The sequence below is a fragment of the Tasmannia lanceolata genome, unplaced genomic scaffold (genome assembly GCF_043159265.1).
Source record: "Tasmannia lanceolata isolate RefF3 unplaced genomic scaffold, GAP_Taslan_0.1 ptg000005l, whole genome shotgun sequence".
NCBI classification, from domain to species: Eukaryota; Viridiplantae; Streptophyta; class Magnoliopsida; order Canellales; family Winteraceae; genus Tasmannia; species Tasmannia lanceolata.
The window spans coordinates 11,484,974-11,499,160 of record NW_027518682.1 but is presented as its reverse complement, the minus strand read 5'-3'; the positions used below and the strand labels follow the sequence as shown (position 1 = coordinate 11,499,160).

At 41.5% G+C, this 14,187-nt stretch overlaps 1 protein-coding gene and 1 pseudogene across 1 annotated transcript; one reads left to right on the top strand and one right to left on the bottom strand.

The window, feature by feature from the left end:
* Window positions 1–6,570: 6,570 nt before the first annotated feature.
* LOC143876356 (uncharacterized) lies at window positions 6,571–7,458 on the bottom strand. Its single transcript, XM_077378070.1, has one exon. It carries the CDS (start codon window positions 7,456–7,458, stop codon window positions 6,571–6,573), a length of 888 nt encoding a protein of 295 aa, XP_077234185.1.
* A 1,371-nt stretch (window positions 7,459–8,829) lies between these two features.
* Window positions 8,830–10,003, top strand: LOC143876355 (short chain aldehyde dehydrogenase 1 pseudogene; annotated as a pseudogene).
* The last annotated feature ends 4,184 nt before the right edge of the window (window positions 10,004–14,187 follow it).

Genomic DNA, 14,187 nt, shown 5'->3' with positions numbered 1-14,187 from the left:
TACATCTCTCTTCCTCTTCTCTACAGGCCTCTATCACCAACGTTCATGCAGGAGTTCATGTTCAGGGAAGTTTTCATACTCAATTTCTCTCTCTTTGTTTATTTTCTATATTTTATGTTTTTTTTTTCTTTTGGGCCTTTTTCTGGTTTCCGTTTTCTGAAACTGAGGGACTCAGCACTGGAAATTGGCTATTAAAATCTGGGGGTCTAGATTTTTTCTGAAGATTTTAGGAGAGGTTGCTCTTGTTTGGATCTATGGATGTATTGGTGTACTGTTTCTGGAAGTGTGATGGGGATCTTGGGATTTTAATTACTGAAAGTGGGATGGGGATTGTTTGGGTGCCAATCCTTTTAATGGCAACCCCTTTGGATTGCAATAGCAAGAATCCTTTTTTTTTCTCTCTCTAGTTTTTTTTTTTTTGGCCATTATCTAGGGTTTTCTCTAGGGTTGAGTTGAGTTTATCTAGGGTTTTCTCTATGTTATCTTAATCTATCTCTCTAATCTTTGTTTTGTATTTTGGGTAAATTACATTTACACCCCCTCTAGTTTCTGACACATCCACTTCAATCCCTATAGTTTAAAACGTGACAAAGACATCCCCTCTAGTTTCGTTGGGTTTTTTTCACTGGACAGTGAAAACGGCGCGCGTGAAATGACCCATTTGCCCTCTGTTTTAAGTCGACTGAAAATGAAGAAAACAACAGTAGGGTTTTTTATCTTTGGGTTTTTACTCGACAGAACTAGGGTTTTCACTGTGTGGAAGACGAACGACGATTTCCTGTCATCTTCAACCTTGGAACCATCGATTCGAGGGTTTCTAAAACATTCGTCTTCTCCAAGCGTTTCAGGTTTGGAAGATTTCTGTCTTTTAATGTCGTGTTGTGGGAATATTGTAGAAAATGATTGGTAGGTGTTAAAATAGTTTACAAACCCTTTTGTCTCTAAATATTTTATGAAGTTTTAAAGGCTTGATTCCAAAGTTCCCACTTAAAACAAAGTTTCTGTGATTTTTGAATGGAAAATTGTCGGGTTAGGTGTTCTTTCGATGTAAACTGTAATATTAGTTAGGGTTTATGAGTATTTTATTGGTTTTTGTGGAATGTCGAATTTTTTTGTGGAGAAACACTATGTTGTGGTCCCAATTTGTGAGAAATATGTCATTTTGCCCCCTTTTTAGGGCTTCTTGTGCTATTTGTCTTGCATATGGTGTTACTGTGGTAGCACTTAGATTGTTGTGGTATCTGTGTTGCATATTTGTGTTCACATTAAGCATGTTGGGTTCCCCCATTGGAGTTTCAGTGTTGTTTTTGCTTTGAAAGTATGGTGCATATGTTGTGGTCCCCCCTGGAGAATCCATGTATTTTGGATTGAAAATAGGGGTCTGCCACTGCAGATGTGCAAATGTTGTGGTCCCCCCACTGGAAATTCTATGATTTATGCTTTGAAAGTAGGGTTTCCCTCTGCGCAATGAGTGAATGTTGTGGTCCCCCCTTTGCAAAGTTAATGTTTTTTGCTTTCTAATTAGAGGTCTAGCAGTGCAATTGGGTATATTTTGTGCTCTCCCACTGTAAGGGAGTGTATGTTGTGCTCCCCCTTTGCAAAGTCAATGCTTTTGCTTTAAAATTAGGGTTGTCCCCATGCAAATTAGTATATGTAGTGGTCCTCTACTGGAAATGATTATATGTTGATTTGAAATGATTATATGATGCTTTGAAATGGTCCCCTTCTATCACTGTTGAGTCAAATGCAATGCGTATATGTTGTCCCTTTCAGTGTATTTTAACTTTGTTCTTTACCTTTATATGGCAGTGATGGGCCCTGAGTATCTCACTTTCGAGGTGCATCATGGTGGAAAATTTGACAGTAAAAAGAGGGGGTATAAAGGGGGAACTGTGACGCACATCGATGACATCGACCCAGATTTGTTATCATTGTTTGAAATGCAAGACATGGTGGGAGAGATAGTTGGTGTTCCTATCTATTTGTTTATGTACCATAGGGTCCCAGGGAGAGATAAGCATTGTGGTTTTCGAAGGATTGATTCAGATAGAGATGTCCTAGAAATGATACGAACCCCAACTATCTCTCCCACCAACAAGCAGAAATTCTAGGGTTTTCTCTAGGGTTGAGTTGAGTTTATTTAGGGTTTTCTCTATGTTATCTTAATCTATCTCTCAATCTTTGTTTTGTATTTTTCTCTATGTTTTTCTTTTTCTGCCAATTTTAGGCGTCTTCTTTATTGTAATCTTCTTTATTTAATTCATTTCCATCTCACATGTTAGCTGAAATACTATTTATTTTTCTATTAGATTAATATAGGTTTCATGTGTTGGCTAAACTTCCTTTTTTTATGGTTAATTCCTCATAATAGATCTCACTTTTGCTTGAATTTATGCTTGTTTCATGTTAGTTTATTCATATTAGAATAGTTTCTCCACACATCAACTATCTGTAGTGGTCAATTATAAATTCTTCTCTTGTTGTTCCGACCATCAATTTCAATGAGTCCATTTGTTAAAATATGTTAGGTGGGGTTGGGAAATTAGGTATGACTGGAAGTTTCTCAAGAGGATGGTGGTTCAAATCCACCAAGATCCTTACTTTGTAATCTATTTTATTAGCATTGCCTTCGTACCCAAAAAACAAAAAACATCAATCAGTAGGGACCCACAAAATAGTACTTAGATCCATTAGTAGGGCTCACAAATTCATAGAACCATTGTAAGACTTGGATTATTAAAACTTTAGACTTTTTTGGGAAATGATATTTACGCCCCTTTTATCACCAGGGACACCCATTTGCCAGTGCACTTTGCAATCAAAGCCACTAGATTTTTTCTGAGATACAGTACATTAGCCCCACTTTTGCCATTGATACACTGACGCTAGGTGTCCCTGGTGATCAAAAGGGGCGTAAATATCACTTCCCTTAAAGTCATGTATTTGTTGATGACTAACATGGGATTTCAATGTCCGTGTGACTCTAAAAAGTTCCTGCTGGAGTACCCAGAGTCCCAAGTGTGCGCACATTAGAGTCCAAGTCCCAAAAGAGTCATGGATAGTTTGCCAAAGTCATGGACAATTTGTCCGCACATTAAAATCCCGCACAACTAAACCCTGTTTGTATAATCATTATCAAATAGGATAACTGACCTTATTCATATGAGAGAGTGCACCGAAGGAAAAGGGCGATTTTAGTCTATTTACCTCAAAAACTTGATGTGTTGATAGCTTCCTTTTTTCTTTTTCTTTTTTTTGGGGGGGAGGGGGAAGGGGGGGGGGGATTTGCTAAGGATCATCCCATAAGGCATTATGAGGGCTGGCTGTTGCATGAGGGTGCAGCCACCTCAGATGAATTAAATGAATAAAAGACAAAATCTGTTGAAAAGAAAGCCTTTTGGCAGTGTTTTGTGTCCTTTTTCTCGTTACATACGATGAACTCAATTAGAACAAAAGAATTCGTTGGCTTTCAGATGGCCTGAAAGTGCACCATTCTCAACTAATTAATCTCAGCCATTCACTTGCCTCTATGCATACTGCGTCATAAAAATGGCAACCGTGTCTTATGTTAAGTTTTGAAGAGAAGATTTTCTATTATTCTTTGATGCATTACAATCAAGCCCAATGAGTGTTTATATAGAGAACACTCAAGAAGATAAACATAGAAAGAGATATGACATGATTTGGGGAGATAATCCTAATCTAATCTTATTACTTAATCTAGCCTTCTTCCTTAATCTACCACCTAATCAAATCAATCTAAAATCCAACCCAATCAACCTAAAATCCACCCCAATCAATCTACGATTTGATTTTATTCTCTAATATGCCCCCTCAAACGTATATGGATTGAAAATCGATATACGTTTGATTACAATAGATATATATGGATTGAAAATCGATATACGTTTGATTACAATAGATATACCAAAAAAGAAATGTAAAAAATTTTGATGCACACTGTTACGATTGATGTCCGCCTGTTGTTGATATTGCTGAAGATGAATTGCCACCTGTTGTTGAAGAATGTGTCGCATGAAAGACGAGGCGCACAGAGCCTCAAAGAACTGAATTGGACTCAAGCCGGAATGGGCGAGTCTTTAGGCCGGTTTTGAATACCGAACCTTCTGAAAATGGGTCACAATGGAGCAATGCATCGATAAGCAAAAGGATGCCTCAGTGGGCAAGAAATCATAGGTCGGCAAGTACCGATACTCACGGAAATTGACTCTCTCAGGCACGACCCTCAAGGAATTGAGGCCCCTTAACTGAGTAGAGTGACTATTTCAGGCACGCACCTCGAAGAAAGGCACCTCAACTGAAATAGAAAATCAAAGACTGAAATAGAAGTTGAAAGATAAAGAGAATGAAAATGAAGAGAAGATAAAGAGAAGCGACAACTAGCGGCTTTTGATAGCGAATAGCAATTGTAGAACAAAAATGACATTAACAATTGTTCCAATGGAAGGAAAATGATGAGGCGGATATCAAATATTGGGGGTGATTTCACTTTGAACAAGAGGAAAGGGTGTGCAAATATCACATTGGTGATACACCCTTTGTTTTTTTGCATAAGATGAGTTGGGCAGCATCAAAAGATAAACCTTCTTCAACTTTTAATCTTCTTGTTGTTTCAGCGTGAGTGGAGAAAGCAAAAATAAAATGGCAGAGAATAGGGAAAGAGGGATACGTTGGATGAAGGCAAGACGGGGAAAAAAAAGAAAGAGAGGACCAAGATCTAGGCTAAGGGGATCATTGTTGGTCCGGACGGACGGCCGATCGGCCGTCCGCCTGAGAACGGAAGCACTTGTGGAGAGGTCAAGCCAATGTCGTTGGCTCTGATACCATGTTAAGTTTTGAAGAGAAGATTTTCTATTATTCTTGGATGCATTACAATCAAGCCCAATGAGTGTTTATATAGAGAATACTCAAGAAGATAAACATAGAAAGAGATATGACATGATTTGGGGAGATAATCCTAATCTAATCTTATTACTTAATCTAGTTTTGTCATAAGATAAGTAATTGGAAAGCGGATAAACCGTACCTGAAGAAGGCGATCTAGAGGGGTCAGTGACAGCAGTGGAGCATTCATAATCTGCCAGATGCTTAGGCTGGATGTGAGCACGTTGGGTCCGAGTAGAAGGTGGGGCATCATGAACATGGTAATCAACAGTGGGAGAAGTTGACCTAAGTGGTGGTGGTGGTGGTGGTGGGGAATAAGATGGTGATTTGGGTTGAGGGGATGAGGGTACAGAGGTAAGGGGTGGGCTAGAAGGCGTGGTGTTTGGAGAGCTAACAATTGGGGTTTCAGGATCAAGGACGGGTAATGGGATGACAGCATGCGAGTCATTATCAATGCCTTGCTTGTAAGGAAATATGTGTTCATAAAACTTGACATCTCTACTAACAAAGATAGTGTGAGTGTCAAGGTCATAGAGTCTATATCATTTTTGGCCATATGGGTAGCCAACAAAAATGCAACGTCGAGCGCGGCTATCAAACTTGTGCCGGTGATGGATATTATGAGCAAAGCACAAGCAACCAAATGTACGAAGGAGGGTGTAGTTGGGCCGCTTTTGCATTAATATTTCATGAGGACTTTTATTATGTAAAATTTTGGAGGGCATGCAGTTAATGAGATGAGTGGCAGTGAGAATACACTCGCCCCAAAAAGATAATGGAAAATTTGCTTGAAGCCGCAGGGCATGCACAACTTCAAGTAAATGCCTATGTTTATGTTCCACCACCCCATTTTGTTGGGGGGTTCCAACACAACTATGTTGATGTAATATCCCATGTTCATGAAAAAAACTTGCGCATTTTACCACTAAAGAATTCGGAACCATATCACTTCGAATTTGTTGAACAGAACGATTAAATTGGTTATGAATCAAAGCAATAAAGGTTGTTAAAATGGAAAAAGTTTCAGACTTGTAGCGCATCAAAAAAACCAAGTGCTTCGTGAAAAATCATCAACAATAGTTAAAAAGTAATGAGCACCAGAAAGAGAAGGTATGGAAAAGGCACCCCAAATATCACAATGCAATAACTGAAAAGGAACACTAGATGAAATAGAACTATTAGGGAATGGAAGTCGAGATTGTTTAGCCAAAGGACAAACAGTGCATAAGCACTTATTAGAAAAAGAAATAGCATCAAAATTTCTAGCTAGAAATTGTAACCGTTGAAGTGATGAATGTCCCAGACGCCAATGCCAGAGATCAAATGATGGTGATGATGAAACCGAGAAGGCAACCGCGTCTGGATGAAGCAGATATAAACCTCCATGCCGTTTAGCCACTCCAATCATCCTCTTCGTGTGCCGGTCCTGAAAACGACAATTATCAGAAGAGAAGATAGTATCACAATTATGAGAAGATGTGAGAGCACTAACAGAGAGTAAATTGTGAGTAAATGTGGGGACACAGAGAACATTTTCAAGATGTAAACCATTTGGGAAAACAATATTACCAACATGCGAGACAGGTAATAAAGTGCCATTGGGTAGTCGGACAGGTTTCAAGGAAGAAGAGGCATGAGATTTAGAAAAAGCAATAGGAAAGCAAGTCATATGATCGGTGGCTCCAGTATCGACAATCCAAGGAATTGAAAAAAAAATGATGAAGTGGAAGCCTTACCAGCCAAGTTTGCAGAGTGTGTACCATGATCTATGAGAGAACCTGAAGTTGGGTCCAAGGGGTTGGAAGACGATGAATTTGCTTCTCGTGTAGGATATCCATGCAGACCATAGCACGTGTCGAACGTGTGGCCAAGTTTGCCACAGTGGCGACAACGTGGACGGTTCCGGCGAGCACTACTGTTAGGGTTTGGACGTGGGGGATTACGCACGGTGTTAGTAGGTACGGTCCGTGCACGTCCAACAACAGCTGCAACAGTATCTAGCTGTGGAGAAATATGCAGAGCACGCTGATGCTCTTCTTGAAGAAGCAGAGAGTAGGCCTTTGCAACTGTAGGGAGAGGGTCCATCATGAGAATCTGACTTCTCACGGCAGCAAAAGAGTCATTTAATCCCGTCAAGAATTGCATAAGGCGTTCTTGCTGATGCAAATCAGCGATAAGTTTCATGGCACCACACGAACAGGTGGGGAGGGTGGTGTAGGAGGAGAGTTCATCCCATAAAGCTTTCAGCCGGTTGAAATATGAAAGAACGGAATGTTGGTCTTGCTGCAGGTTAATGAGTGTGCGCCGCAGGTGAAAAATCTTCGCAGCATTTCCTTGAGAAAAACGGTCATGGAGTTCTTGCCAAACGTCTGACGCAACGTCAGAGTAGATGATGGTATCGGCTAGATCACGAGTGATGGCATTGATAAGCCAAGAAAGAACCATGGTGTTGCATTGTGTCCAGGTTGTGAAAGAAGAATCTGAAGGCGCCGGTTTTGTTATGGTACCGTCGACAAAACCAATTTTGTTCTTTGTTGTAAGTGCAATAGACATGGCACGCCGCCATGTGGAGTAATTCTCACCATTGAAAAGATTGGAAACAAGGACGTTTCCAGGATTGTCAGAAGGATGAAGGAGAAAGGATCATTGAAGGTGAGGGCAGGAACCATGTCAACAATTGAGGTTGAATTCGATCCATGAGATTCATCAACGATATGAGAAGGGAGGTTTTTGTTTCCATCGTTGGCCATATTGAATGATGTAAGAGGAGATGAAAAATGAACAAAACTTAAGGAAGAATTCAGAGAAACAAAACGAACATAACTTGCAGGCCTAGAAGAGATGGATCTTCTTTGGCTCTGATACCATATAGAAAGTGAGAAACTAGTGTTAAACGTAAATGTTTTCTATTCCAATAAACAAATGTATATATACATATTACAAATAATATCCAATCCCTTGATTATGGGATTGACGAGGAAAGAATGGCAATACATAGAAACTTGGAATATACATGAGAAAGGAATCGTGTGAGGCTAAATGGAAACCCACATTGCTATAATTAAGAGATTGTCATATGACATGATTTGGGGAGATAATCCTTTTTGCTCTTCGAGGCTTTGGTCCAATGTGACCTATTTCCAGAAGGTTCGATATTCTAAATCAGCCTAATGACTTGCTCATTATGGCATTGGTCCATAGTGACCCATTTCTTGCCCATTCCGGCTTTGGTCCGTAGTGACCCATTTCTTGCACATTCCGCATTGGTCCATAGTGACCCATTACCACTCGCCCATCGAGGCTTAATTCTTGTCTAGCCCATTGAAGCTATGATTTGTTCTCATCCATCTCTTCACGGCAAATCAACAAGCGGCGTCTTCTTCGGCAATATACATTCGGCAACAACATCAAGGCATATTCATCATCAAACTTCGGCACTGCGGTTCCAATCAAAAGGTTTTATTTTCTTATGGGGAGAAAATTTTATTTTCTTATTGAGGAATTTCATTGTAATCAAACGTATGTTGATTTTCAATCCACATACGTTTGAGGGGGCATGTTAGAATATGTGGGATCCAACGGTTGGATTGGGTTAAGATCTCACCGTTGGATCATCTTGGAGGTAGATTGGGTAAGTTGGCTAAATGAAACAACTAGATAAATTAGCCAAGTGGATTAGAAGAGGCAAGCAAGAGAGATTAGGAAAGTAGATTTGATTAGGTTAGATTATAATATTCTAGTGTTATCTCTTTCCATAGTTATCTTGATTTATTTCTATGTTTATCATGTAAGTGCTCTTTATAAGCACCATCAATTGTCTTTGTAATTTATCCAAGATATTCAAGAATTAGTGAAATCCTTAAAATTCTTCATCTTAAGCCCAATATATCTCCTCTTCCATTTACCATAGCCGCTCTGGACAAGATGAGTAGTACAGCAGCTTCTACTGCTAAACGGTAAGAGCATTTCACACCTTAGTTTTTCATTAATTTTAGGCCATGTTCGTTTCAGATTGTGACAACTTATTGTGAGTGCCCCAACCGTCCATCGGTTATCACAATTTGAATCACAGATAGCAATAACCATATGTTTGAGGGGGCATGTTAGAGTGTGAGATATCTCAAACTTGCATCTTAAAACAGCTTTGGCGTTTTGCCTCTCCAACCTTTTACTTTTCTCTCACACACATTTAGCCTCTGTTGATTTTGCAGGTTGGAAGGGAAGGTGGCAGTGATAACCGGAGGCGCTAGTGGGATTGGAGAGATCACCACAAGATTATTTGTGCATCACGGTGCTAAGGTGGTGATCGCCGATGTTCAAGACAACTTGGGTCAATCTATTTGCCAAGAGCTCGGTTTAGAAAATGCCTTATTCACACACTGCGACGTGACCAAAGATGAGGACATCCGAAATGCCGTGGACAGTGCAGTCTCCTAGTTTGGGAAACTAGACATCATGTTCAACAATGCAGGAATCACAGATAAATTGAAATTAAGTGTACTAGAAATAGACAACGATGATTTCCAAAGGGTTCTCAATGTAAACATATTCGGCTCTTTCTTAGGTGCCAAACATGCGGCGAGGGTGATGATTCCACAGAGAAAAGGGTGCATTCTCTTCACTTCAGCGCTGTTTCCATCACGAGCGCCGGCACTTTGCATGCTTACAAGGCATCAAAGCACACGGTGGTGGGTCTGACCCAGAACTTGTGTGCCGAGCTCAGAAAGTATGGGATAAGAGTAAACAGTATTGCCCCTGATCGAATCGCTACACCCTTGGTGCATAACACGTTTGGGATGGAGGAGAATGAGATTGAGATTTGGATTGGGAAAACTGCGAATTTGAAAGGTGTTACACTCAAGCCAGAGGATATTGCTCTTGCTGCGCTCTATCTCGCTAGCGATGAGGCCAAGTTTGTGAGTGGGCTTAACCTTTTGGTGGATGGGGGTATCACAAAAATCAATCCTGCCATAGCCATGGCTGCCTCTCAAGCCTCTTGACCACCACCATGAGCTACTACTCCAACTATGCCGTTTTCTTACCTTTTTTCCCTTTTTATTTCTTGGTTCACCACATAATCTTACTGTCTTTTTGAAGAATTTAGGAATTTTCACTAAACTTTTGGATGATTTCATTTAACACAGTGAGTGCTTTTATAAAGCACTTAAAAGATAAACATGGAAAGAAATAAACGATAAGATCGTGAGAGATAATCCCAATACCAAATTTAACCTAACTCCAATCAATCCAAATCAAATCTTGGAAGATATGATCTTATTCTGCCCACCTAATCACCTTCCTCATATAGCAATTAATCCAACAATGTGAATCTCATATACTCTTAACACTGTTCCTCTTTTTCTACTTGTTGGGGAAATGCATTCAATAAACATTTCTATTTCTGGAGCTTTGGTTAGGCATTTCGACAAACATCTGGAGTGTACCACTGCTTTCATACGTGTACTCACTCATCATCGTCATCAGTTAATAGTAAATACTGTTCCAACCACTGAAAATGACATCTGCACTTTCTCTCTTCTTTTTTTTTGAAAGTTAACAGAAATATTATTAAAAAGGAGAGAGGGGACAAGATGTCCCGGTACAAAGGTGCTTTAAGCTATACAGCAGATCAACGCAAGGTCATAGCCCCTGTAAATATTACAATGACAGACATTAAGATGACACCCTCTTTTGCCGGCGTGTCTGCCGAGGAGTTGGCAGTTCTCCTACGATGTGTGAGAGTAGGGCGAATGGCCCTTACAAGGTCCCGGATTTCATCAAGGATATTATGTAATCTCCATGGCCCTCCACCGTTATTAGTTGCTAAGACATTAGAGGAATCCCCCTCCACCATTAAAGGCCCAAAGTTATGAGAGAAGTACCATCTGAGTTTGAAAAGCAGACCCCTAGCCTCGGCTTCGTTCGAGTCGCAAATCCCTGCGGGTCCGGAATATGACATTATAGTTCTCCCAAATGAATCGCGAATCAAACCCCCAAAACCAGCAGGTCCAGGGTTGCCTTGGGAACTGCCATCAAAATTAAGTTTTAGCCATCCTTCCCCCGGTGCAACCCATATCGGTGATATCTCCCTCCGAGATAGCCTTTCATGCGCCATCACAAGCCAGTTTTTCAATGCCAGACCAGTAGAGTAGGGAATGCTTCCGTTCGCCTTTGCCCAGGAGATAAGGGCTAATCTGATTTCCAGAGTAATGTGCCTCCAATGCCTCGCCTTGTCGTTGAATTTGCGGCTGTTCCGTTCCTTCCAAATGTACCAAGTAATGGCCATCGGAAGAGGTTTCCATAATGCTTCACCTATGCAATGTTGGAAGGCCCCTCCCCAATTAAGCAATACATCGGATATTCGCGCCTGCAAAACCCATTGAACTCCAAAAGCCCGGAAAATAGCATTCCATAATCTGGTTGAGAAAGGGCAGTGAATGAAGATATGATTGAGTGACTCCTCCTCCATACCGCATAAGACACATCTACTAGCGAGATGAAAATAACGTCTTTTCAACCGGTCACATGTATTGAACACCCATGGGTGACCGACCAAGCGAAAGCCAATATCCTAGGCGGAATCGATTGCTGCCAAAAGGTGTTATACTGAGATTCAGCCCCTACCTCATTTTTCATTTGTTGTAGGAATGAACGAACCGTGAACTCACCTTCTGATTCTGGCTGCCAGACAATTGAATCCTCAGCATTCCAGGATATGTAACAGCCCTCCAATAATTGAAGGAGGGAAGTGTAATTATTGATCTCCTCTTCTTTCAGATTTCTCTGTAGCTTAACATCCCACACCAAGCTATCAGTCCCTGCCCTTCTATTGAAGTTGTCTTGCACAGATGCAAGGTTGTTACGGGCCAACCTGAATAGGTCCGGGAATCTATCCATGAGCTTTTGTGTCCCAATCCAGAGATCTTGCCAGAATCGAACATTCGCGCCCTGACCCACCTTGAAACGAATGAGAGCTAGAAATTGGTTTTTCACATAACATATTGATTTCCAAACCCTCGATCCTTTGCCGCGCGATGGATCCCTACATATCCAGTCCCCCCATCCCTTACCGTACTTGCTCCCTATGATATTCCGCCACAGCGCATCTTTTTCCGATCCGAAACGCCACAGCCATTTTTCCAACAGTGATTTATTTCTTAATCGCAGCTTCCCAATCCCAAGTCCACCGTTACGTTTTGATCTGCAAACCGTATCCCAATTGAGAAGATGTTTGAGTTTCTTGTCGCTTTCCACACCTTCCCACAAGAAATCCCTTTGCATTTTCTCGATTTTTGCTGCAATTGAAGCCGGAATCTTGAATAACGACATATAGTAAACCGGTATGTTTGCCAACACAGCCTTGATCAAAGCAATCCTCCCGCCAAACGACAAATATTTCCTCTTCCACAATGCTAGTTTCTTTTCGATCCTCACCACCACCGGATCCCACTGTGATTTTGTCGGAATTCCGGATCCCAATGGCAGCCCCAGATGGGAAATTGGTAGTGAAGAAGCCGTACAACCCAGTACCACGGCAAGTCTCGATACACGGCCATAATCAACGTTGATCCCTGCTAATGTACTCTTGTACATGTTAATTTTCAAGCCTGTACAGATCTCAAACCATCTGAAAATAAGTTTTATATTGGAGACCTGCATTGCGTTATTCCGGATGAAGATCAGCGTGTCATCTGCAAATTGCAGATGAGATACACCCGGTGAGTTCTCAGCCACTTTTAGCCCTTCCACATACCCCTTTTCAACAGCCATTTCAAACAGACTATTCAGAACTTCAGCCACTATGATAAACAAATATGGCGAGGGTGGATCCCCTTGTCGAATGCCCCTAGATGAATTGAAAAAACCTTCCGGCGATCCGTTGATAAGTAGGGAGAAAGTGGCTGAAGATATGCAAGCAGACATCCATTTCCTCCATTTTGAACCGAACCCCATACGCTCCATGATGTAATCAAGAACGCCCCAGTCCACATGGTCGTACGCCTTTTCAATATCCACCTTAAAGATAAGCCCGCTGCCTCCATCGCGCTTCGTTGAATCAAGGATTTCATTAGGTATAAGTACACCATCCAAAATTTGCCTCTTATTCACTAAGGCCCCTTGGAATCTTGATATAATCTCTCCCATCACCAGTTTAAGCCTTCCAGCCAACACTTTTGCTAGGATTTTGTAGACCCCATGCACCAAACTGATTGGCCGGTAATCTTTAATCTCTACGGCTCCATCAATTTTCGGGATAAGTGAAATAAAGGTTGTGTTGATGGCACGGTTCAGAATCCCTCTTTCATGGAAGTGAAGAATGCCAGGATTTCCGTTTTGAAAGTTTCCTAATGTTGCTCATAAAAAGCCATAGGGAAGCCATCAGGGCCTGACGCTTTGTCTTTCCTCATGGATTTCAACGCCGCTTCAATCTCCTAAGCAGAAACAGGTCTTTCCAGCCATCTCCCCCGATCCCCAGATATCCTTTGAAAATGAAGACCCGCTGGCTTAGGGCGCCAACTAACCTGTGAGGAGTACAAATTTTGGTAGTAGTTCACTATGTGGCTTCGAATGGCCTCCTCCTCCTCCAGTAGGCTTCCGTTCACTGATACACAGTTAATTGCATTAACCCTCCCCCGCAAAGAGGCCATCCGGTGAAAAAACTTGATGTTCTTATCCCCTTCCTTAAGCCAGGTGACTCTAGATTTCTGCCTCCAACTAATCTCCTCCCTGTGAATGATCTCCTCATACTCAGCCATCAACTCCACACAAGCCTGTCTGTCCTCCTCATCCAAGATTGCTTCAGACTCCTTATATTCCAGGTGGCCCAGTTTAGACAACACCTCTCCCTTCCTGAAGTCTCTTTCCTCCCTAGCATGTTTCGCCCACTCTTTAATCTGTGTCTTGAGAACTTTTAATCTTTGACAAACACCAATACCTTTCCAACCTCCCTCTTGTGCAGCGTTCCACCATTCCGGGATTTTGGAATTGACGGCCTCCACATCACATAAGCCCATGTCAAAACGAAAAGGTTTCGGTCTGCCATTAAACTCCGTCAATAAGATCATCATAGGATTGTGATCTGATATGGGCCTTGGAAGAGCTCGCTGACAGATCCGTGGGAACTCCTCATCCCATTCCTTAGATATCAAAATCCTGTTCAATCTGCTTAATACCAGCGACTCCTGGTTGTTAGTCCATGTGAACTTTGCACCTTCGAGAGGAAGGTCCACCAGCTCGCTTTCTTGAATGAAGTTTGAGAGACGCCTCATACTGGTTGTAATC